This window comes from Agelaius phoeniceus, chromosome 5, assembly GCF_051311805.1.
Source record: "Agelaius phoeniceus isolate bAgePho1 chromosome 5, bAgePho1.hap1, whole genome shotgun sequence".
In the NCBI taxonomy this organism is placed as follows: Eukaryota; Metazoa; Chordata; class Aves; order Passeriformes; family Icteridae; genus Agelaius; species Agelaius phoeniceus.
In genome coordinates, this window is record NC_135269.1 from 26846790 (window position 1) to 26867942 (window position 21153).

The following is a 21153-nucleotide window of genomic DNA, read 5'->3' on the forward strand; positions in this document are numbered from 1 at the left end:
GGGCAGCACTTGCTGTTCGTCTCCCCCTGCTCCCTGACCCCAAGGAAGGTGTTCATGTAACTTTGAGAACTTTTAGCTCATTGTTGCTTTTGGCTAGATAAACTACTTACACGAGCTAGTGACAACCTCACACAGTGTCCTTGATCAGCTTAGATACCATGGTGACACCAGAAATACCTAGGATGGAAGACAGAAATTACAAAATTATTTTGTTGAGAAATGCTGAAGGCAAAGGTCTCAGACCTTTTTCTGAGATTTCATGCCAAGCAAACTATCTCCATGTATAAAACATGCTTTTTGCAGCAAAGACAGGATTATAGCTAAGAAGTTTCTAGGAAATTTAGCCAGCACATAAGACAATACAGGATTTTTTTCTGCCAACTAACATAAAACAAAAATACATTATTTTTCCTCTGTTCAGATGATGGGGCCAGGCTGAAGATCTGTTCGATCAGCATTCCAGGCCTGCTGTGAGATGCTATACCTATTTTTACAGAACAGTAAGCTGAGATGCACAGAGTTGGTGTCAGTCAAAACAAGAGCTCCAGGAAGTCTTATTAGACTAATCAGTAGCCAGAAATGTTTCTGGATTTTTGGGAAAGAGGCATATTTCACAATGCAAGGACTGGTCTATTTATGTAGATGTACTTTTACAAGGCAACTTTTTCAGTTTCAGCTGCAGTGCTGAAAAGAATTTTCTAATTTTTTTCCATCGTGCGATGGAGATGTGAAAGATGTGATCATAATGACACTAAAGATTAAACGTTTGAAATTAAGTAGGGCCTCTTAGCATTTGAACAATACTCTTTTTTTGGCTAATAATTATTCTTCCTCATAATAATAATATGTAAAGAGAAGAAATTATATCATCATCATCATTATTATCTTGGTATCTTGATGTATGATTTGACAATGAACCATCAAATACAGTACTATCAAAATTAAGAATGTTACACCTGTAGCACATCACAAACCACCTACAAGTTACAAAGAGTAGGTTCCCACTGTGCAGCTCATTTGAATTATTACTAAGAGTTATTTTCACCTATAGAAATTAATGTAGGTCTCTCACCACACAAGCAGAATTTGCTACCCTACAGGCAATTTGGAACCTCCTTTCCCTGGAATCCAGGGGAATTAATATCCATCCCAGGTATTTAGTGTCAGCCTACCTTTGATACTTCACAGATTTCTGTCTAGTAATTAAGGATGAAAGACATTGGTGTCCCTTATTGAACCCCTCTGTGTTGCAGAACTTGCTGAGAGCTATTCTTAGGGAGAGGAGTGAGGTATTCTTTCCCTATAGTGACTTGTCAAAAATAGACTACCAAACCAGCCAGTGATCCTGGGTAAACAATGGGAACCTTAATTAAAGGACAGCAAATAAAGCAAGAATAAGCAAGAATTACTATTAATGGACTTCCTTACTCATTAAAGCATGAATGGATGGATGCAGTTATGCCAATAAAAATATGTGCAGAATGTATGGTATGGTGTAGCTAGATGCCTCTCTTACTTCATCCATACTAGGAACTGAACTGTCACAACTATTTTGCATTAAAATATCACATTGCTGACAGAGAAAGAATATAATAAATGCTGTGCAGCTGGAGCCAAATGTGGTATTTTTTCTTCTGTAGTTCAGCTGCCCAATGACCTACCCCTTGCTATCCACTATTTCAGGCTGTCTTTTTTTTCTTGTTGCTATGTGACCCTAGGTCAATTGGCAAGGAGAGGAAAGAATTATTTGGAAATTTAAAATACTAAATCTGCAGTGGTTAGAAAGGATTTTTTCCTTCAACAGAGTTCAAAAAAAGTGGGTGCAATCTGGCTGTATCTGAATGCCAAAAGAAATATGACAGCTCTTAATGCCTGGGAAAGGCTTGAAAAAAAATCAATTATTTATTTCTCTCCCTACTTTAAAACTTCATGTTTCTTAAGGAAACACAGCTTAGGAAATCCCACTGTAAGCCAAACCTTTTCAGTAACTTTTGAACCTATTGCAATTTCTGGGTCAATTCCAACCTAATCTGATCAAAAGCTAGAGGGGTCATAAACTTAGTGCAAATCTGGGAATGTATTAAGGAAAAAGATCAAAATTAGAATCTCTGTGGAAGGAAAGACTGAAGCAAAACCTCAAGCTATCCACTACTTTTTGCTGTGGCCAGGTGATCAGCATATGCATCTCCAAGTTTGTCTGATACCTGCAGGACTATGGCTTCACAAGGAAGGATGCACAGGAGAGGATACAGGAATGCCCCATCCAGGTACCAAGGCTGCTTTAGTTCAGCTGCTTGGGGAATAACTTCACTTATTTCCTACTTTTACCTCTTGCCTGGCATTCTTCATTTCCTGGAATGAAATGAACAATTCACTGTCATTCTCATCATTATTGGTGTGGTCTGTTCATGGTTAAGACCAGGATAAGGTAAATCTCAAAGAATATGAGATCTTTGACTAAATCAACAAATTAGGCCAAATTATTGAGAACACATTCATATACTGAACTCTGAGAATTCCCCTCTTTTCTAAAATATTCATTTCTCTCTCCTCTTCTGACTAAGTGAAACAGTTTCTCTGTTTTCTGTCTCCTTTTTCTTAGAGCTGCCTTGCCAATTCAGTCTCACCCCAGGAGCTCTGCTCTCTCTATTACCCCTTCTGCCATCCCATTACAGGGGAGATCTACAGAAGCAAAGATAGTTATTTTGCCAATTTACCATGGGTCTAGTTCATTGGACATGGTTTTGCAACCATGGAATACTGGTTTAATAAAGTTCAAGAGGGGAAACTATTGGAACTAAAAATGAGTACTTTTGGTGGAATATTTTATCCTAAAGGTAATACAGGAGGGAATTTCTGTAAGAATGCTGATTACTACTGGGGCAGAGAATGGTAAATTGACTTCAGACACAGACTACTTCTAAGATACTGATATTCGTTCCTCAGCTCCAGATGAATAAGTGTATAAACATGCTTTTTATTTTCTTTTCTTTGTGCCTGGTACTTTTTCATTTTCTTTCTTGCACATTGAGTTTAAATGCAGCTTTCTTCACAGGATAACTCCTATCAGATCTGGTGGTTTTTGTTTGTTTTTGGTTTTGTTTGTTTGTTTGTTTTTTTGTGGGGGGTGTTGGGTTTTTTTTTAATCCTCCCCTATACAAGATTGTAAACCCTCATTCATATGCAAAAATTATTTATTGTATCTATTTTTTTAAAGATTTCAATCAGAAACCAGACAAGCTGGAATCATCCTGATGATTTTTTTTCTTCAATTAAAAAATAAATTTAAATATTCTAGTGAATGTATCTCCTAGTGCAGTGTCTGAATTCAGGTATTTAGCATATTCAGTGAAAACGGCTTATAGGGCAGGGCTTGGAAGGAAAGACTCACTTGAGCGAGGCTTGGAAAGGAAAAGGGAAAGAAGAACGGAACGGCACGGAGTCGCTGTGTTATTTACATCAGAGGAGGGAAGGCGGGAGTGCAGAAGCCCGGCGCTCTCCCTTCCCGCAGCCGCCTGCAGCGCACACGAAGCCGGCCGGCACGCTGAACCACGAACCTACACTGACTACAGCTCCCAGCAGCCCGGGCGCGGGGCTGCCCCGCCGCCGCCGGAGCCGCTGCCCCTGCCGGGCCCAGCCGCGCGGTGCCGCGGCAGCGAGGCGGGGCCTAGGCACGCCCGGGCCTTCCTCGGGCGCCGGCGCCGCGACGCGCCTCCCTCTGCCCAAGATGGCGGCTCCGTTGGCGGTAAATTCGGGTAAGAACAATCTGAGCGTGGGGCTGCGGCTTCTCCTCCGCCTCTCCCCGCGGCCATCCCGCTCCGCGGCCGCTGGCGGCCCTGCGCCTCTCCTCCGAGCCCGCGGAACCGGGGCGGCCGCCCTGGGCAGGCCGAGCGTGGCGAGGCGGCGAGGCGAGGCCCGGCGGGCAGCGGGAAGCGCTGCGGGGCGCCAGGCCGGTGCGGGGCGCCAGGCCGGTGCGGGGCGCCAGGCCGGTGCGGGGCGCGGTGTGCGGACAGGCGCTGGAGAGCGGCCTCCCGTGCAGCGGTGACCGGGCTCGGGCCGCGCAGAGCTGCCGGGGACGGAGCTCCGCGGTCAGAGCTGCCGCCATGCCTGGCTGGTCCTGGCGGGGAGTCACGTCAGGCAGCCAAAGCCCCCTTGCTTACAGGAGCCTGTAACTCGGTGTGCACGTGGTTACGCATCACTTCGGTATTGCACTCATCTCCTAATGCTGTGTGGTGTAAGAGGCAGAAAGGAAATATATCCAGAATCTTGCCCCGCTTTCTGCATGTAGTGCCATTCAGTAGTTAGAGAAAACAAAGCCCCTATCCCTCTTTAGCCTTCTTTTTGTAAGGCTGGACCAGGTCACTTCTTTCAGCCTCTCATTCATTCTGTTCTCTGGCTCGCTATTTCAGTGTCTAGCTCTGAGGGCCCAAAATTAGACACAGTGTGGGAGTGAAGGACTCTGAGATGCCTAAATAATCATTTATTTGCATTTTCTGGCTACAGCTGTTAATAGAGCTGTTAATAGAGCCTGGGCTATGAGCCTGTGCTGCTGACTGGTGTTCAGCCTCCTGTCTGCTAGAACACTTGGGTGTTTGACACTTGGGTAAAGCTGCTCTCCAGAAGCTCCTTTGGTTCCCAGCCTGTGCAGTGGTTCTGTGTTGGGTGCAAGATGTTGCATTTACTCTTGTTGAGCTTCATTAGGTTAACAGAAGGAGAATGGAGACCCTGTGAAAAACAGTTATCACTGACATATAGGCCAAAAGATCTGTAAATAAGGTTTGGTATGTCAGTAGTGACAGTTAATAGTCATTATTAATTCTGGCTAATAGAATTAAAAGCTCCATTCCTGTGGCAAGCAGATTTTACAGAGAAGATTTTTGGTCTCACTGAATGGATTGAATCCCTGTAGCCTCACAGAAAAGCAGTAATAAAGACTCTTAATGAAAACTATGGCTTTGTTGAAGTGAAAATTGGAGTAGATCAAATGAGACTATTTTATGAGTTACACAGCAAGAGAGTCTATCACCTTATAATTAAAAAAACTAGGGGAAGAAGGAGTTTTTTACAAGAAATATGAGAAAAATTAAAAGGAGATGTGGCACTAGAACTGGTAAAGATTTTGCCTTAGGTATAGTATATTTTTTGTGGGAACAGACACCTCATGGTAGTGTCTGTCACTTGGTAAAGTGTTCAGGCATATATGCATCGACTGCTACTGTTGCCAAGAGAAGCAGCTCAGCCTGTCTTTTCTTGCTGTCCCTGATGGGACAGTCGGCCATTCTAAAATTAGAAATAATAGAACAGCTTAAGTGGGAAAAAGTCAGCATGGTTGCTGAAGTCCCACCTCTTCCTATTCCTAGTGCCTATTCCTTTCTCTGCAATAATTCATCTTTGTGTCATTGCAGAGCAAACTGGGTTGAAGATGTGATCCTGTTGAAAATAAACTCCTTTTTGGATTAGATTTTGCTTTGAGAAATTAGATCCTTAATTTGTTCTAATTCCCTAGAGTACAGTTCATGTGTTTGGGCTGGTGCAAAGCAATTATGTGGTAGGGAGAAGAGCAAACAAATGGGCCAGGGAAGTAATTGAACACCTTTTGGCAGACACTGTGGTTTGCTGCTGGTGTTTAGAGTACATGGTAATGTAGTAAGAGTGAAAAGACAATTTCAAGTGGAAATAAATCTGAAGTCTGATGTTGTGTGGGACAGCCAGTTATAGCTGAGTGTGAAATTATGCATGCAGTAGTAGCTATTTCTAGGCAGGGGTGACATTGTAGGAGTTAAAACACTGATGCTCAGAAAAGGCAAATTTGTCCGTTTTTTACAGGTTGGCCTGACACAGCCACTGCGTTTGGCACTGCTAAACGTGTTGTCTCAGTCATTTGTAAATTCACATGTAGCTACTCAGCATGAGTGGCTTCACCATTTAAGTGTGTAGGCTTCACCATTTAAGTATGGCAGTCTTTGATCTGACATCCTAGAGGAACTTTGAAGCTTAGGAGATTGGTGTTTTGATTGTTGGGAGGGATATCAATTTTAGTTTGAGTAATCAAAGGAGTTTGTGGTCTCTCAACAGCAAATGTTTTTCTCTGATTAGTGAGGCAGGATTTTACACCCCTTCCAGATGACTCAGTACACACTGGTTCATCTCTGACAATGTAGGAGCAATAAGGGTGATGTAAATAGCTTGCTTTTGCTTAAACTGCTTTTGGTTTTCCAACTTGCTCACTCAAGCACTTTGGAAATGGTTGAAACAATATTTCTTCAGCCATCTGCTGTAATGCAAGAGTATTGTATATTTTGATTTGATAGGTTGTTTAGCTAATAGTGAAGGGATTCCTTTTCTGGAGTGTTCTGTAGAAGTGGTAGAGGCACAGTCCTGGAGGGATTTAAAAGACATGTAGATGTGGCACCTGGGGACATGTTTTAGTGGTGGATTTGGCAGTGTCAGATTAATGCTTAAACTCAATGATGTTAAAGGTCTTTTCCAACCTAATACCTGTATTGTGAGTATTCTTGTAAGATGACTTTCAGCACCAGAATTTAGGTGTGTACATAATCTTTTTTGGTTCTTTACTTCTGTAGATGCAATTAAATTTTATATCAGACCATTGTTGGTTATTTTTTTTTTTTGGTTTTGTGCCTTAGGAAAGGAAAATATACTTATCTTTACGGATGTAAGAGTATACTGACATGCCAAGAGTAACAGTAAACTAAAAAAGGGTCTACTTATTGAAAGCAATAGAGAAATAATTTGTTTTCTTCCTCTCTCTATTTCAAATACATTGTTTTATCTCTCCTTTTAGCTGCAAGCTTGTGGGGTCCATATAAGGACATATGGCAGACTGTAATGAATGCCATTTGGAAAAGGCAACCTGAAGCTGTTCATCGTCTCGATCAAGTTTTAAAGAAGCACAAATCTGACTTCATTTCTCTCTTCAGAAATCCGGTACTGGACTGATGCTCTCTTCTGGAATGAGCTGGAGAGTTGATGATTTACTCTGTCTTATATTGTTATCTACATGCCATTTTAGATCATGACTATTCTTTTCATGTTTTTACAGTACATAACACAGATGTGTTATACCAGTCCTGTTCTGCTGTAAGAATACAAGTAGTATTAAGTGGGAAAAAATAATACATGCATATTATATTGTATCATCTACAGGATAATTTTATCTATGATGATTTTTTTTCTCTCATTATTTGAGTGCTATTTTGAAAAGAGTAATAAAAGTATCTGATGATTCATCAGTCATGTATTAACTTGTTTTGTTACTCTTGTGTGTCTGAAAGCACAAAGCTATTTTGTCTGGTTTTGTTCATATTTCAGTCAGATTGACAACCAAAAAATAGGTGAACACGTGAATTTAAAAAATACAGAATATGTCTTGTTCAGAAGGCCAGATAATGTAAAAAAACTCCCTGTTTCTTGGCTGGTGGATCATAAGGTAGTAACTAGAAATATATCTTCTTTCAGGGGTGTAATTTCTCCAATAGTAGATGGCTTTTTTAAATTGAAAGGTCAGAAAATTTAACAGTCAGCCATAGAGTTTCATCAGTATATTTTAGCATCTCAGTTTAATAGAAAAAGAATGATGTAGAGAACAGTTGGGAGTAACATAACAGTTCTGATCAACAACCCAGATGTCTTTAACTGAGTTGATGTCAATGTCTGTTGAGAATTTTATCAAAGTTTATTTTCAACCACTAGTATTTTGAGTAAACTAAATGTCAGCACTGATTGTATAAGATTAGTTTTTTACATTCCCACAAAGAGACCACTGCTGTCCAAGCATGAAGCATTTTTAGGATGCCTTTACTATCTGTTTAAAAACACTGCCTTTGTTTTTATGATGACAACCTAACCTGACAGAACTGTATTTGTGAGGAAGGATTAATGAGTAAAGCTTTAATTCAGTATTTGATCTTGCCTTTTTGAATAACTTCCTGTGCTTGTTTCTCTTGCAGCCAAAAAATGTTCAGCAGCATGAGAAAATTCAGAAAGCAAGCACAGAGGGAGTTGCCATCCAGGGTCAGCAAGGAACTAGGCTTTTGCCAGAGCAGCTCATCAGAGAAGCCTTTATCCTCAGTGACCTCTTTGATATTGGAGAGCTGGCAGCTGTTGAGCTCCTTCTAGCTGGTGAGAAGGGAAAATATTCAAGATCTGGAAAAATACTGCCTTAATAGTGCCTTCTTATTTAAGTGTACATTTAAGGTGAATGCATGATACAGTGAAGGCCTTAGCTTCCTATCACAGAATGTTCTTAAAAAAATTCTCACTGTAATGTCATATGGTAGCAAACCCTAATGTTTGTATGCTCAGCTAATATAGCCCCCAGCAAGGGGGGATATATTCTGAGGAGGTTTTATGATTTGCTTTCTGTATCGTTGAATTTAAACGTAATTAAAACATGATTGAGAATTTCTCTGTAAAGCAGTGTAATAGATACTGATTCTTCAAATTATATGTTAGTTATACATTGCTGTGTGATTCTGTAATCTAATAACTGATTAGTAAGAGAAGTATTCTGGAGAGTGACACATTCTTTGTGTAGAAGATTGATTTTAGAATCATTATGTTAAAATTGTTAGTTATTACTAGCTACTGTTCATTAACTTGAAAAATTTGTTAAAGAAGTAGATTGCAAATTTGTCACCTTTGGAAAGCTATCTTCAAGTCAGGCTCACTTTCTATTTTGAACTTGAATTTTCAGTGTAGTTTCAGATAGAAAATCTCATTTTGAATAAAATATATTTCTCTGATAATCATCTCAAATTGATTATTAAGATGGGTACATACCAGTGGCAAATACCATTTGGACTAGCATTTAAAAAAAATTTGTATGTTTTAGTAGTTGAGTAATAATTTTTACCAATAGCACCCAAAATATCTGGGATTTCTTTTAAGTGTCTGAAACAGATCAAAGTGGTAGTGAATAACCACAGTTACTTTGAATGCGATATTTGTATTTCAATTAGAAATACAAAGATACAGAGCTGTTATCAAGGCATGTATGTTCAGCTCTCTTTGTCTATTTCTGTGCATTTTCATTCACTAGGAGAGCACCAGCAGCCTCACTTTCCTGGCCTGACAAGAGGTCTAGTGGCGGTTCTGTTGTACTGGGATGGAAAAAGGTGCATTGCCAATTCGCTGCGAACCCTCATCCAGTCACGCCAAGGCAAGACGTGGACATTGGAACTCAGGTGTGTATCAGGGCAATAAGCTGATCACAACTCTTTGTTTTAAGTGCTTTTAGAATTAATTAGACTAAGGGAATGTGTATAGTCTCGAATTTGCTTTTTTTCTCGTAACATGATGCAGCTGCTTTCATGTTTGTTTCTAAAGCATAATCTTTTTTTGCACATATTTTTGTTGGATTATAGGGATATCTATTTTACTTTCAGTTCTTTCATGCTACCTCACCTTTTGGCAGTATTTTATTTCAGACACTGTCCCAGCCATTGTTGCTCTAACTATTGGTCGTTGCTCAGTATTTGAGGACACTGCTGTGTTCTGACTATGTGTACTGTAAAAGGGAATTGTGATCCTGGCTTTACTTAAAAGGAATGTACTAGTACTTTTTGCCTTGAAAAAGAAAGCAGTGCACACTGCTTCCAAGTTGGCTAGAGAAAGATGAAAAAATGTATTCTAGTGTAAATATAAATTCCAAGTGCAGTATCTGGACAATTGCATTTACTAGTAAGAAAGAGCCTGTCAGTTTGTGAGTTATGTGCATCTTGTGTATAATACTTTTTCCTTTTAATAGAAATCTTAACTAGCTGATCCCTGTTGTATTCTCATATTCCATGCTCTTGAACCTACAGCTGCCTAAAGACTCTGTATCCCTTCAGCATAATGTTTTGAGGGCACTACTTACTGATTAGTGATGCATCTTTAGTTGCTCTCTGGATATAATTTATTTGTATGGTTTTTTGTCATCAAATACATTTTATGGGATTCAGTATTTTAGATGTGTTTGTGACTGGAAAACTATGATTATTGTTAAATTTATGTTCTTTCCATTTCAGTCAAGAGTTAATTTCCATGACAACACGCTTTACAGATGACCTTATGGAGCAGGGTTTGACTCAGAAGATCCTCACACTTGTGTCTCACATTGATTTGAACAATGAATTTGATAAACTCCAGAGAGAGCGGGGATTGGGCAGTGAGAAACATCGCAAAGAGGTAAAATTCACTGAGCATGGATATTCTTCTGTGTTACTCAACAGGGTAGGATAGAGTTAGACTGCAAGGAGTCCTTTACCTTTGCACAAAGTCTGCTCCACAGCTTGTGCAATATCAGTGTGGGATTCACATTGCTTCCTGCATTTCTATTTTGCTGTTGCTCCCAGATGCTAGGGAATGTCTTATTTGTAGCGAAGAATTGTAACAGTAAAAATCTAAGCCTAATATTTACACTGTGTGTAAATTTCTTCTTTTCTAAATTCTGAAGTCTGTATTTTAAATTATCAGCACTACCATTATCTGCACTACTGACATAAGAAAAGTGAACTAATTCACAAATTATTAAAACAGATTGAAACCAAGTTGAGTCAGGTGAATAATTCTCTTAATAACCCAATTGTGTTAATATGAATGAAAGCATTTCTAATAGTCAAGTGAAAATTGCTTGAAAATACAGTGTCATCTTTGTACTTCTTGGGCTTAATTGACACTGTGACTAACTGCAGCATAATTTTGCTGGCAGGAAGATTTTAAACATTATTGTTTTAATTTTTGACCTCATTTCTAATGGGCGATCTGCCTCAAAATCATTCTGTGTAATAATAAATCAATTTACTTTCCACTGGATAAAGAACTAGCTTTACACTTTTACTATGAATCTAGAAACTGTGAAAAGAGTATCTTTCTCATTTATCTTAAATTACCTTAATTTACCTTAGTTTCACCTGAAGATTGATTTTTTGGGGCAAATGGAAGGTTGACTTTAACTGGGGTAACTGCCAGTGTGGTTGTGTAATTAGAGACGGGAGTGTGCCTTTCTGTGGGATCCATTTACAGCTGTGTAAATTCTATTTAGATTGATGTCTCTTGACCTCGGCAGGGGTACTGGTTTATGTGTAGTCATATTCCCAGATATCTACTCACACCTCTCATGAAATACATAGGAATATAAATAAATAAATAAATGAATACAAGCAGAAGGGTCCTTTTTCTGTTTAGCAAATAAACCCAGCGTTTTCTGTAGCTGCTGTGTTCAGAGGGATTTTTAGTTTAAGCCAGTCATCGTGATTGACTGAGAAGGAGAAATTGAACATGTTACCAGAATAGATACCTCCACCAGGTTGGTTTTTATTGTTTGTTTGTTTGTTTGTCTTGTAAGGTTTCTGATCTCATTAAAGAATGCCGACAGTCCTTGGCTGAAAGTCTCTTTGTGTGGACCTGTCAGTCACCCCTGAGTAAGGATGACACTCTACTCCTCATAAGTTACCTGGAGAAGGTAACAGTGGAAGCTGACGGCTCATTGGATGGCGTGAATTTGTCTCTTCTCATGGCTCTCCTTTACTGCTTTGATGTCAGCTTTCTGGAACAAGGGGCAGAGGATCGTGAAGGTAATGCTGGCAGCTTTCCCTGAGGTTACATTGTGCAGATGGATAAATTGTTGTTTGAGCTGTTTTGTTATTGATGAGTAACAAATTGGCAGGATTTTGCATGTGTTTTTTCACATTTGTATACTGAGTATTGGTTTTGTGTTTTTGTTGTTGAAGACTTGATGCACCGGCTCCCTCTGCTATCAGAAAGACAGTACATAGCAACGATCCACACTCGGCTTCAGGAGTGCCAGCCCTGGAAATTACCAGGCCTGCAAGCCACTGTCAGATTAGCCTGGGCACTGACATTGCGAGGAATATCCCAATTCTCTGATGTGACAGGTAAAGTTCAGTTGCTGCACATTAGTATTCAGAGACTGCAAGTGGTGTAAGTCAAAGGATCCATTACCTTTCTGAAGTGTTGTTATTTACTTCCTTAAAACTTTTTCTATATAAAGTTTCGTTGTAGTGAATTGAATTGCTCTGAAATGTACACAGATGTAGAAGTAATTATTTACTAGACAGTAATAGTGCCTCATTGAAGTGAAAGAGATTTTAACGTACTGGAAAATTCAAGTATTTAATTTTCAGCTTTAGTATCATTTGAATCTGCTTAAATCCAGAATGGTTTCTTGATTGTGTTTTTTTTACATCTGTAGATGTTAGACCTCAGTATCTTGAGATGATGAATCTATTAATAATTTTATTTTTTCCATTCTGAACCTCACAAACCATCTAGCTTTCTACTACGTCAAAATTGAGTCTACTCCAAAATATCTAAAAAAGAAAATGTAAACAATATAATTAATGTTTAAATAAAGTTGGTTTGTGGTTCTTGGTTGACTGCCTTAGTTTTTTTGGGGTAAATGGATATGCACTGTAACATTTATTAAAACAGGAAGTAGAGGTCATCATCTGCCATAAATTTATCTTTTTTTCAGTCTAGTTCTCCTGTACAGTAGAAAAAACAGAGCTGATAGAAGCATGGAAATTTGCATGTCTGTGTATCTTGAAATATATTTGTTTGGTAACAGATTGTTATTTACTTCTTCCCCTCTTGTGAATTTTGTTGCCCAGCTCTAGCAGAATTCACTGAGGCAGACGAGGCAATGGCAGAGCTAGCAATTGCTGATTATGTTTTCCTGTTCCTCACTGAATCCGTTGTGGCGTCTGAAAATTTCTACCAGGAGGAATTTTACATTCGCAAAATCCATAACCTTGTCACGGACTTCCTCGCACTCATGCCAATGAAAGTAAGTTGTTTGGGTGAGTAGCACTTACTGAGAAGTGTGGGCATCTCTTCTACGTTTCTGTTACTTGGACAAGGTAGCACAGAGATTCAGATGTGATGCTCAGCTTGAGTTCCAGCTTCAGAAAACCTGTTTGCTTTATAGAAGCCATAATGTATGGGGTTTGTTTTCCACACCGAAGTAGAATGTGGTTTTTAAAACACTTCAGTGTGGTGAGATTTGCAGCACAAGCTTTTATGGTGGTAGTAGTGTTTGTTTTACATGATTAAAATTTAAATGAATGCAGAAATTCCATTTCAGTTTGGGTTTGGTTTTTTTGGTTTTTTCCTGCTTTGGCTCAGATTTTCAGTTAGTTGTGGCTAATGCCTGAAGACAAAGAGAGATGTTCATTACAAACAGGATTTTGTAATGCAGAATATAAGACAAAATCAGACCATTGACTTGCATTCTAGTTTGATGTAAGTCAGTACTAGCTGTTTCACAGGGAGTTGTTAGTAGACAACTGAGGTATAGCCTTACAAGGCAACTTTTTGTCTTAACTGTTGATAGGTAGTGGTTGGCTTATGTCCTTAGTTATTTCTACTGAATCTCAAATTTTAGGTAAAAAGAAGTGTCTGTTTTGCAGGATCTTTGTTTTGCTTTGTGTGTCTGTGTAACCTTGGTTCAGTTTTACTTAAATCTCTAAGTCAGCATTTTAATTAATTCTTCTGCATAGTTTTTGCATTTATGCTGCTTGCCAGTGATGATTTGGAAAATCTTTTGGTTGCCTCCATTATATTTGTTCAGAGCTTGATAATTGGCTTTAGTACCTCAAATTATTGTTTATTTAACTTACCAACAGTTTTTATTTTGTTCAGTTAGTATACCAATTTAGCTAGTTTCCTTTGACCCTTTCCACAGTTATTTTGAGTTTTTAATAATTTTTTCTTGTTATTATTATTTTTAAACTATTTTTTAAACAATTATTTTGCTTCTCATTCAGTTTTGCACATTGGTTTCTATGATATATATATAGATATATATATAGATATATTATAGACCATGAACTAGTCTCTACGGACTGTCAACGTTTTATTTTTTATGTGTTGAATTGGTTGCTTACTTCTGTTTCTTGTTCTTCAATGTCTCCTTAATATTTAACAAAACTTATAATCTCATGTCGGTTTGCTTTCTATAAGCCTCTGTCGAGGTCTCATGTCAAAAGCTTTTTGAATTTAAAACGTCAGCTGTTTTTTGTTTAATAATTAGCATTTTCAACACAAAGAAGTTTAGGATGCTGATTAAATGGTTACTTTAAAAAAAATTGCTTGCCATTCTTCTTGCTCTTCTCTCTTGTTTTTCCTGTGGTATTTATTGACATGTGATAATGCTTCTGGCTGAGACGGAGTAACTCCAAAGTTGCATCAGTTCAGACCTTTTCAAGTTGTAAAGTAGCTGCAAGTAAGAGTAGTCTTTAATGGTGAAGAAAGTTGCAATCCAGAGATCTATATACAGGAATCAATATTTTGCATTCATGTTTGCATTTACATGTTTCTTTTCAGAAAACTCCTTGTGAATAATGGTCTAGCATCCTTTGAAACTAAGCTGTCTAGCTTTTAAATTAGAAAGAGGAAAAGGATCCACCTTTTGGAGCAAAACCAAATTATCTGGTGCAATCAGTTAGGAGAAACTCCCATGGTACAAGTTGAGGGCTTTTGCTATGTTCTAAGGGCTTTGGCAGTAAGTTATAGTCAATCACTACAACTTTACGTGCAAGCTCTTGGGAGGGAGAGAGGACTGAAAAAATAGAAAATTGAATATTCTTGTCATGTTTGTGCAAGTACATTTGCTTTCATAGTTTTAATAGGCCATTAGAATAGACAATTCCATTATTTCTGTTTATTTCATTCTTAGCTAAATATAGACCACTGTTTCCTTTTCCACTTTATAAATCGTGCAGGTGAAACAGCTGAGGAACCGTGCTGACGAAGATGCTCGCATGATCCACATGAGTATTCAGATGGGTAACGATCCACCTATTTCCCTTCGGAGAGATCTGGAGCATTTAATGCTTCTAGTAAGCCTTATTTTCTTGTAAATTACTGTGACAAATAATGACTGTGACTTGCATTTGTCATCTGAAACTTGTATCTGAATGATACCATATGGTGCTGGATCTTTCCCTTTTGGGATGAATTTTTTTTTTCCTTAAGTACAGACACTTTTCTATAATTTTTCATATAAAGGAGTTAATTTGCTGCCTTGGTTTCTGATGTTAATGTCATGGTTTTTATTATTTTTTAGTAAGGAAATACTGCATTGTTTCTTACATTTGAAGGTTTTAGATGTTTTACCCCACTGTTGACAATTACTCTGATAAATAATTGAAATGTTCAAATAATTATGTGTTGATATATTTGTAATGAGAGTTTGGGAAGACTGTTTGATATTTGCTCAGTAAGGTGACTCCATCAAGACTGATGGAATTACAAATTCCCTTATTTCAGTAGAGTTTTGACCATAAGCATACATTTAAAAGAATGATTTTCTGTCATATTTTTAATAAAATAAAGAAAATCAAAATAAAATAAAATGGAAATAAAAATACTTACATTTGTTTAAATACTAGCTATTAGGGTTACTTTACTGCACTTTCAGAAAAATCTATGTTGAAAAATAGATTTGCGTACTGAACTGAGGTGTTTTATATTTTCTGATAATTTAAAAGCTTGTATTGCTAGTCTTTTCCAAAGATATCCTTCAGGTTATAGGACATCAGCAGGAAAATTTGTAATGAAATGCTTTCTTAAGCATCTCATATAGCTATAGTAAACTTGAATGAAGAAATAAAAATTTGCTCTGAGAAATTTGTATGTTCAGATAGCAGATAAGGTTTCTAATTATGATACTACCTAACTTGTAAAATTAATATATAAAGGTAGGCATATGGTTGTTTAAGGAGAAATGACACTGGGTTTTTTAGCAATGATTTAATCCATAATAGTTAAATAGAAAATTATTAAATTTTCACTGATAGCTACATTTCGAATTTTGCTGGCTGTCACTAGTTCCAGTTCTGTTATTTAGAGGCTGTGATTTTCAGAAAGTTTTAAGAACTGGAACACCAGCCCTGTGATGCTTTGCCTCTCAGATTTTTTTAGCTAATCTAGAAGCAGTGCTTATTTTTGAAGTAATTGTTTTTTTTCTTCCTGGAGTTGTTACTTTTCTTGCATCTTCTTTTTTCTGACAGATTGCTGAGTTGTACAGGAAGGACCCCTTTAATCTGGAGCTTGCCCACGAGTACTGGTGTCCATCAGAGCCCCTGCAGACCTCCACCATCATGGGCTCCTACCTTGGAGTAGCTCACCAGCGACCCCCTCAGCGCCAGGTTATCTCGATTTTCTTGAGTAATTACCAGTAACTTAAAACCAAAGTAACAAAAAACCCTCAAGCAACAAATTTTCTTTTTGGTAACCTTATTACAGATAAGCTCTAAGAAGACCTTACCTTTTTTCAGTGACCAAGTTGCATGTGTCCTGCTCTGCGTGGCATGGTTGTTGCTTCTGCCAGCCATTCACAGTTGTCAATAAACTAAGCAAGAAAGAGTACTAACAAACCTCTTTGAAAATGTTGTTTAGGTTTGATTTGTTCCAGTTGCTGAATGGATTCTGATAGTTCTCTTGTGTTTTTTGTCTGATGACTTCTGCATGCCTTTTTCATTTAACTGAGAAATTAGATTCCTTAACAATAAACAAACCAAAACTTTATTAACTGCAGTTGATAGTATTTTAGGGGTAAAAAGTCCTAAGACTATTTTAATTATTTAAAGTCCTAAAATTATAGTCCATAAGAGACAGAACTTAAATTAGAATGAAGACACAATCTAAGCAGATAAAGTAGACACCTTGGGTACCTTGGGTTCTGTCAGCCCTAAATGCTTTTTGAAGGACTGTGCAGTGCTAGGCAAAACCTAGCCAAAAAAAAAAAACCAAAAAAAATCAGACACATCCCGAGACCCACCCAGAATACTGGCAACTTAAATTAGGACCAGGTGCAAGCAAGCCTAATGTCCCTGAAAGGAATCACTGTGTGTGTGAGTCACTGTTCAGGTATATGACAAGCACACTGAATTCTTTACTTGCACTGTGAGATGTGCTAAAAATACTCCTGCGGAACATTTGGGAGCTGAAGTAAATTTTATCACTAGAAATACTGAATTGCAGAGTTAGTATATTGTGCAGTCACATGAGTTATTTTGTTTAGTTCCTCTTTCAAACATGTCTGACTGAATAGGCCAGTCTACAAAGGAACTTGTCCACCCTGCCCTCATTACATTAGAATTTGTTTTCTGACTTTTACTTCTTAATGTTTTCCTATAATACTCAGCTTTTCCTTTTTTTTTTTAAACACTGATCTTTATTTGTTCTAGGTTGTCTTGTCAAAGTTTGTTAGGCAAATGGGAGATCTACTTCCTTCCACAATTTACATCCCATACTTGAAAATGCTGCGGGGACTGGCTAGTGGGCCTCAGTGTGCTCATTACTGCTTTAGTTTGCTAAAAGTCAATGGCAGTAGTCATGGTAAGAGAAGTGACACTTCAGCTCTTTCTCAACTCCTTTACTTTCCAAAAGTGCGAAGACTCATTTGAGATGAATTGTGGCCTCATACTTTTAACATTTCATTAGTAGTACGAAGGTGAAACTGGAAGTCTTTACTTGAAACTGTAATCTGAAATAAAACCTGCCAGATGAGGTAGTTAGATGTCTGAGCACCATGTGAGCAATTCACCTAGCAAAATAATACTTAAAAAAAAAAATCCATGTCTTAGCACCATAAGGAATGCAGAATGTCAGTGTTGCTTATTATAAAACAAAAAATAAGTAATGTCTTAAAGCTAGCTGTATTTACAAAATACACAATGTAACTCTCCTGAGCTAACTTTGTTCAGAAGCGCTTTGTTCAGTTAGAATTTTTTGATTCATTTAATACAATAGCACTTTCTCAAAGTAGGAGATGCTAGTCAGTCCTGTGTTTTACATTCATTTTGTATTGGTCAAATTATAAAAAAACCCCCTCCTTTGAAAATAGAAAAAATGCTGCAAAAGATTCCAATTCATAAAACAGAAAACTTATTTATACTAGTTCTTTATATTAGCACCTTTCTGTCTCAAAAAAAACCCATAAACAAACAAAAGTCCCCAAACATAAATGATTAATTTTGGATACAATAACTTTCCTTTCAACTTTACTTTTTTCTTTAGATAAGAAACTTTTAGTTTTAGCCATCCTGCTTTTCACTCTGTGAAAGAGTAGAAAGAAAATCTCGTCACCTGTTTGTCATTTTTCTAGCGGAAAACATCCAAGGAGCAGGTGGCAGTCCTGTCTCCTGGGAGCATTTCTTCCACTCCTTGATGCTTTATCATGAGCACTTAAGGAAAGACTTGCCAAGTGCAGACAGTGTCCAGTACCGTCACCTGCCTCTCCGAGGCATCACACAGAAAGAACAGGATGGATTAATTGCATTTTTACAGCTGACCACTGTTATAGTCAATTGGGTAAGTAACATTTTATTTGCTTTTCTTTGTTAAAACTTTTTTTTTTCCTTGCAAATCTTCATCATTCAGCTCTGAAGTTCTCCTTGACCAAAAAAAGTATGTAAGGAAAATTTATCTAGCAGTTGTCATTTTATTAGTGAACTCCATAAGCATGGGAAGCATCAGGAGTAACTGTAATGACCAAACACTGAAGGTGTAGGTGAAGCAGAAAGAGATGATTCCTTTTCCTGTGTTCTTGGTATTGCTGATTTTCTTGCTTACTTGACTCTCGTGCTGGTAATGGAGCTGGTAATGTCTTTCAGAAGTGAGGTATATTCACAATAAATCACTGTGGAGTAGGAAAGTTCTTTGCCTTTATTTATGAGTTTGAAAAAGCAATAGTTGAATTCAAAAGGAAGTGGTATAAATTTGGCTAGGAATATGATCAGCTGTGAAAGTTGCCTCTAGGGTTATGATTTAAAATGTCCCCAAACCATGGGTGTAAAATTATTTGAATGAATTGACTGGAAGAGAATTCCAGGAGAATAAAATTGCAGTGCATAATTTTGTGTTGTGAATTGTCTGTGTAATTCTGAATAGTGTATAATTCTGCTCTTAAGTACCCACCAGATTTTGCAGCCTAAAATTTTTGTGATATAGGGAGATAGCCTTGGTTTTGCTGACTCAAACACAAGACAGATCAGTGAAACTAAATACAATTTTAAAAAATTGTCTTTGGTGGTAATGGTAGTGGGGTGATCCTGTTCGAGCTGTAATGTCAGTGTTGGATATGCATGGATAAAGGGAACTCTTAAAAGTAATATTTCGTGTCATCATTAAATCATAATCTGGGATGAAGATAAATTTGTTCTAAGGGTGCAGGGAATTACCCTTTGATGAGGCTAGAGGCTTGATCTTATCCAGTGGTTCATCCTAGAGTCTGTAGTGAGTTTATGTGAGTGATGATCCTGTTCTTAGACTAAAACAAATTGATACAAGTTCTTAGAAAACATCCAAATGAAGTGTGAGTTCATACAAATATATAGAGATAGGAGTATATAGAATGTTTGTAATAGAAAAATGAATAAAAGTCCCTCTACCCATGGTTGAAGAAGCTGCTGGAGTGTCAGTACTTAAAGACTAATTCCATGAATGGTTGTCTACTAAAAAAAGCAGATTGTTATAAGAAGCTTGTATTATCCAAATAATTTTTCTGTGTGGATAGGCACAATTTTAGTACTTGTAAGTCTTTATACTCAGCTTTTTGTTTAATTAAAATGGTTGGCTTTGGAATTGTCTACTATTCTTTTGATATCTTGTGTACTTTTGAGTACAAAGCAGTCTTTCGTGCTGAACCGTGAATTAGAGATTGTAAGACATGAAAAGCTTTCAAAGTAATAATGTGCAGTTCTGTTTTCTGTTTCCTCTGTAGAGTGAGAATGCTCGCTTGGCTCTTTGTGAGCACCCTCAGTGGACACCAGTAGTGGTCATCCTGGGACTTCTGCAGTGCAGCATTCCTCCTATTTTGAAAGCAGAGCTATTAGAAACCCTTACTGCTTTTGGAAGATCTCCTGAAATAGCTGCTTCACTCTGGCAATCCCTGGAATACACACAGGTATCTTAGGATTTTCCGTGCTTAGAACTGTAGCATCCGAGTTTGTTGAAATTGCCAGTATTTGAAATAGTATTGCATTTCCTCCTAAATTTGCTTTTTGCCATTGTTGAATATATTTTTTTTCACAGTTAATGGGGTCAAAGCGTTAATGCTTTGAAATTATTTTGAAAATGACAGTATCACCTCAGAGATGTCATTGGCTGTGCTTATTTTACATCAGTACTAATTTCCTAACAGTCCTGTTTGAACTGTAATTGCTGCCTTATTTTTAGTTGCTAATAAGAGATCCTGACAATAATGACATCTCACCACCTTTGCTTCCTAATTTATGGTATTTCTTAAAGTATACTATTGTAAGAGATAATGAAGGAAATATCTTTCCCCCCTACTCAATATAAGATAAAAATCATTAATCTGAAAACGTGATGCAGATCTTGGAGAACATAAAGCTGGAAGCATACAAGTGTCAAACATAATTCAGCCTCTCAGACAGAAAAATCTTGGCTTTTTATCCTTTAAAAGGATTTAGAAAACCTCTTCTTAGATCTAAAACGTGATGAGTCTCTTTTTTTTTTTTTACTCCTGATAAATATTGTGGAGATGCACTTTGATTATGTTAAATGTGTTGGTCTGTTTTCATTTCTCTTTCTGTTTTGAAGATATTACAAACTGTGAGAAGTCCAGGCCAGAGACAAGCAATTGGTATTGAGGTAAGAAAGTCTCTGTACTTTGACAGCCTCTCTGATCATCTGCATATGCATTTGGGAAGCACTTGCAGAGGCTGCCTCTCCTTCATGTGTCCGTGGGAAACTTTTCTAATAGACGCTGTTGTTTCACTGCTTTGTAATTTACTTTCAAGCCTGCTTGTAATTTCTGGAAAATTTTATCCATTTTTGCATCTAGTTCAGCTTCATACTAGTAACAGAACAGCATCTAAACCCATCAAATTCCTCATGAGCACTTCTTACTAACTTTTTCCTAAATTGGACTCACTTTTGTTACATCTTGGTGTAGCTCTCTTTGTGTCTAACAACAGTGGTAAATAAAAACAAAGTAGGTAAATGTTGAGGGTTATCTTCAAGTAGCTCAGAAAGGAATGAATATGTGTTGCTGAACTGAAATAACAGTATTGATGCTTTGCTGCTTTTGGTCTGTTTGTGTTGTACTGTAGACAGAAATGCTGCTAAATTGATTTACTGTGAAGTAATCCACATGAT

At 37.6% G+C, this 21153-nt stretch overlaps 1 protein-coding gene across 1 annotated transcript in view; it reads left to right on the plus strand.

Annotated features, from left to right (window-relative positions):
- Positions 1-3632: 3632 nt before the first annotated feature.
- The window catches only part of NUP205 (nucleoporin 205), a 45017-nt gene continuing 27496 nt past the window's right edge, over positions 3633-21153 (plus strand). Inside the window, exons 1-14 of the mRNA XM_054631910.2 lie at positions 3633-3755; positions 6806-6948; positions 7971-8142; positions 9062-9206; positions 10032-10191; positions 11351-11579; positions 11736-11900; positions 12636-12811; positions 14748-14864; positions 16038-16175; positions 17217-17367; positions 18137-18342; positions 19754-19936; positions 20596-20646. Of these exons, the coding sequence (XP_054487885.2) occupies positions 3728-3755; positions 6806-6948; positions 7971-8142; positions 9062-9206; positions 10032-10191; positions 11351-11579; positions 11736-11900; positions 12636-12811; positions 14748-14864; positions 16038-16175; positions 17217-17367; positions 18137-18342; positions 19754-19936; positions 20596-20646 (2064 nt within the window). The 5' untranslated portion in view covers positions 3633-3727. The remainder of the gene's footprint in view (positions 3756-6805; positions 6949-7970; positions 8143-9061; positions 9207-10031; positions 10192-11350; positions 11580-11735; positions 11901-12635; positions 12812-14747; positions 14865-16037; positions 16176-17216; positions 17368-18136; positions 18343-19753; positions 19937-20595; positions 20647-21153) is intronic.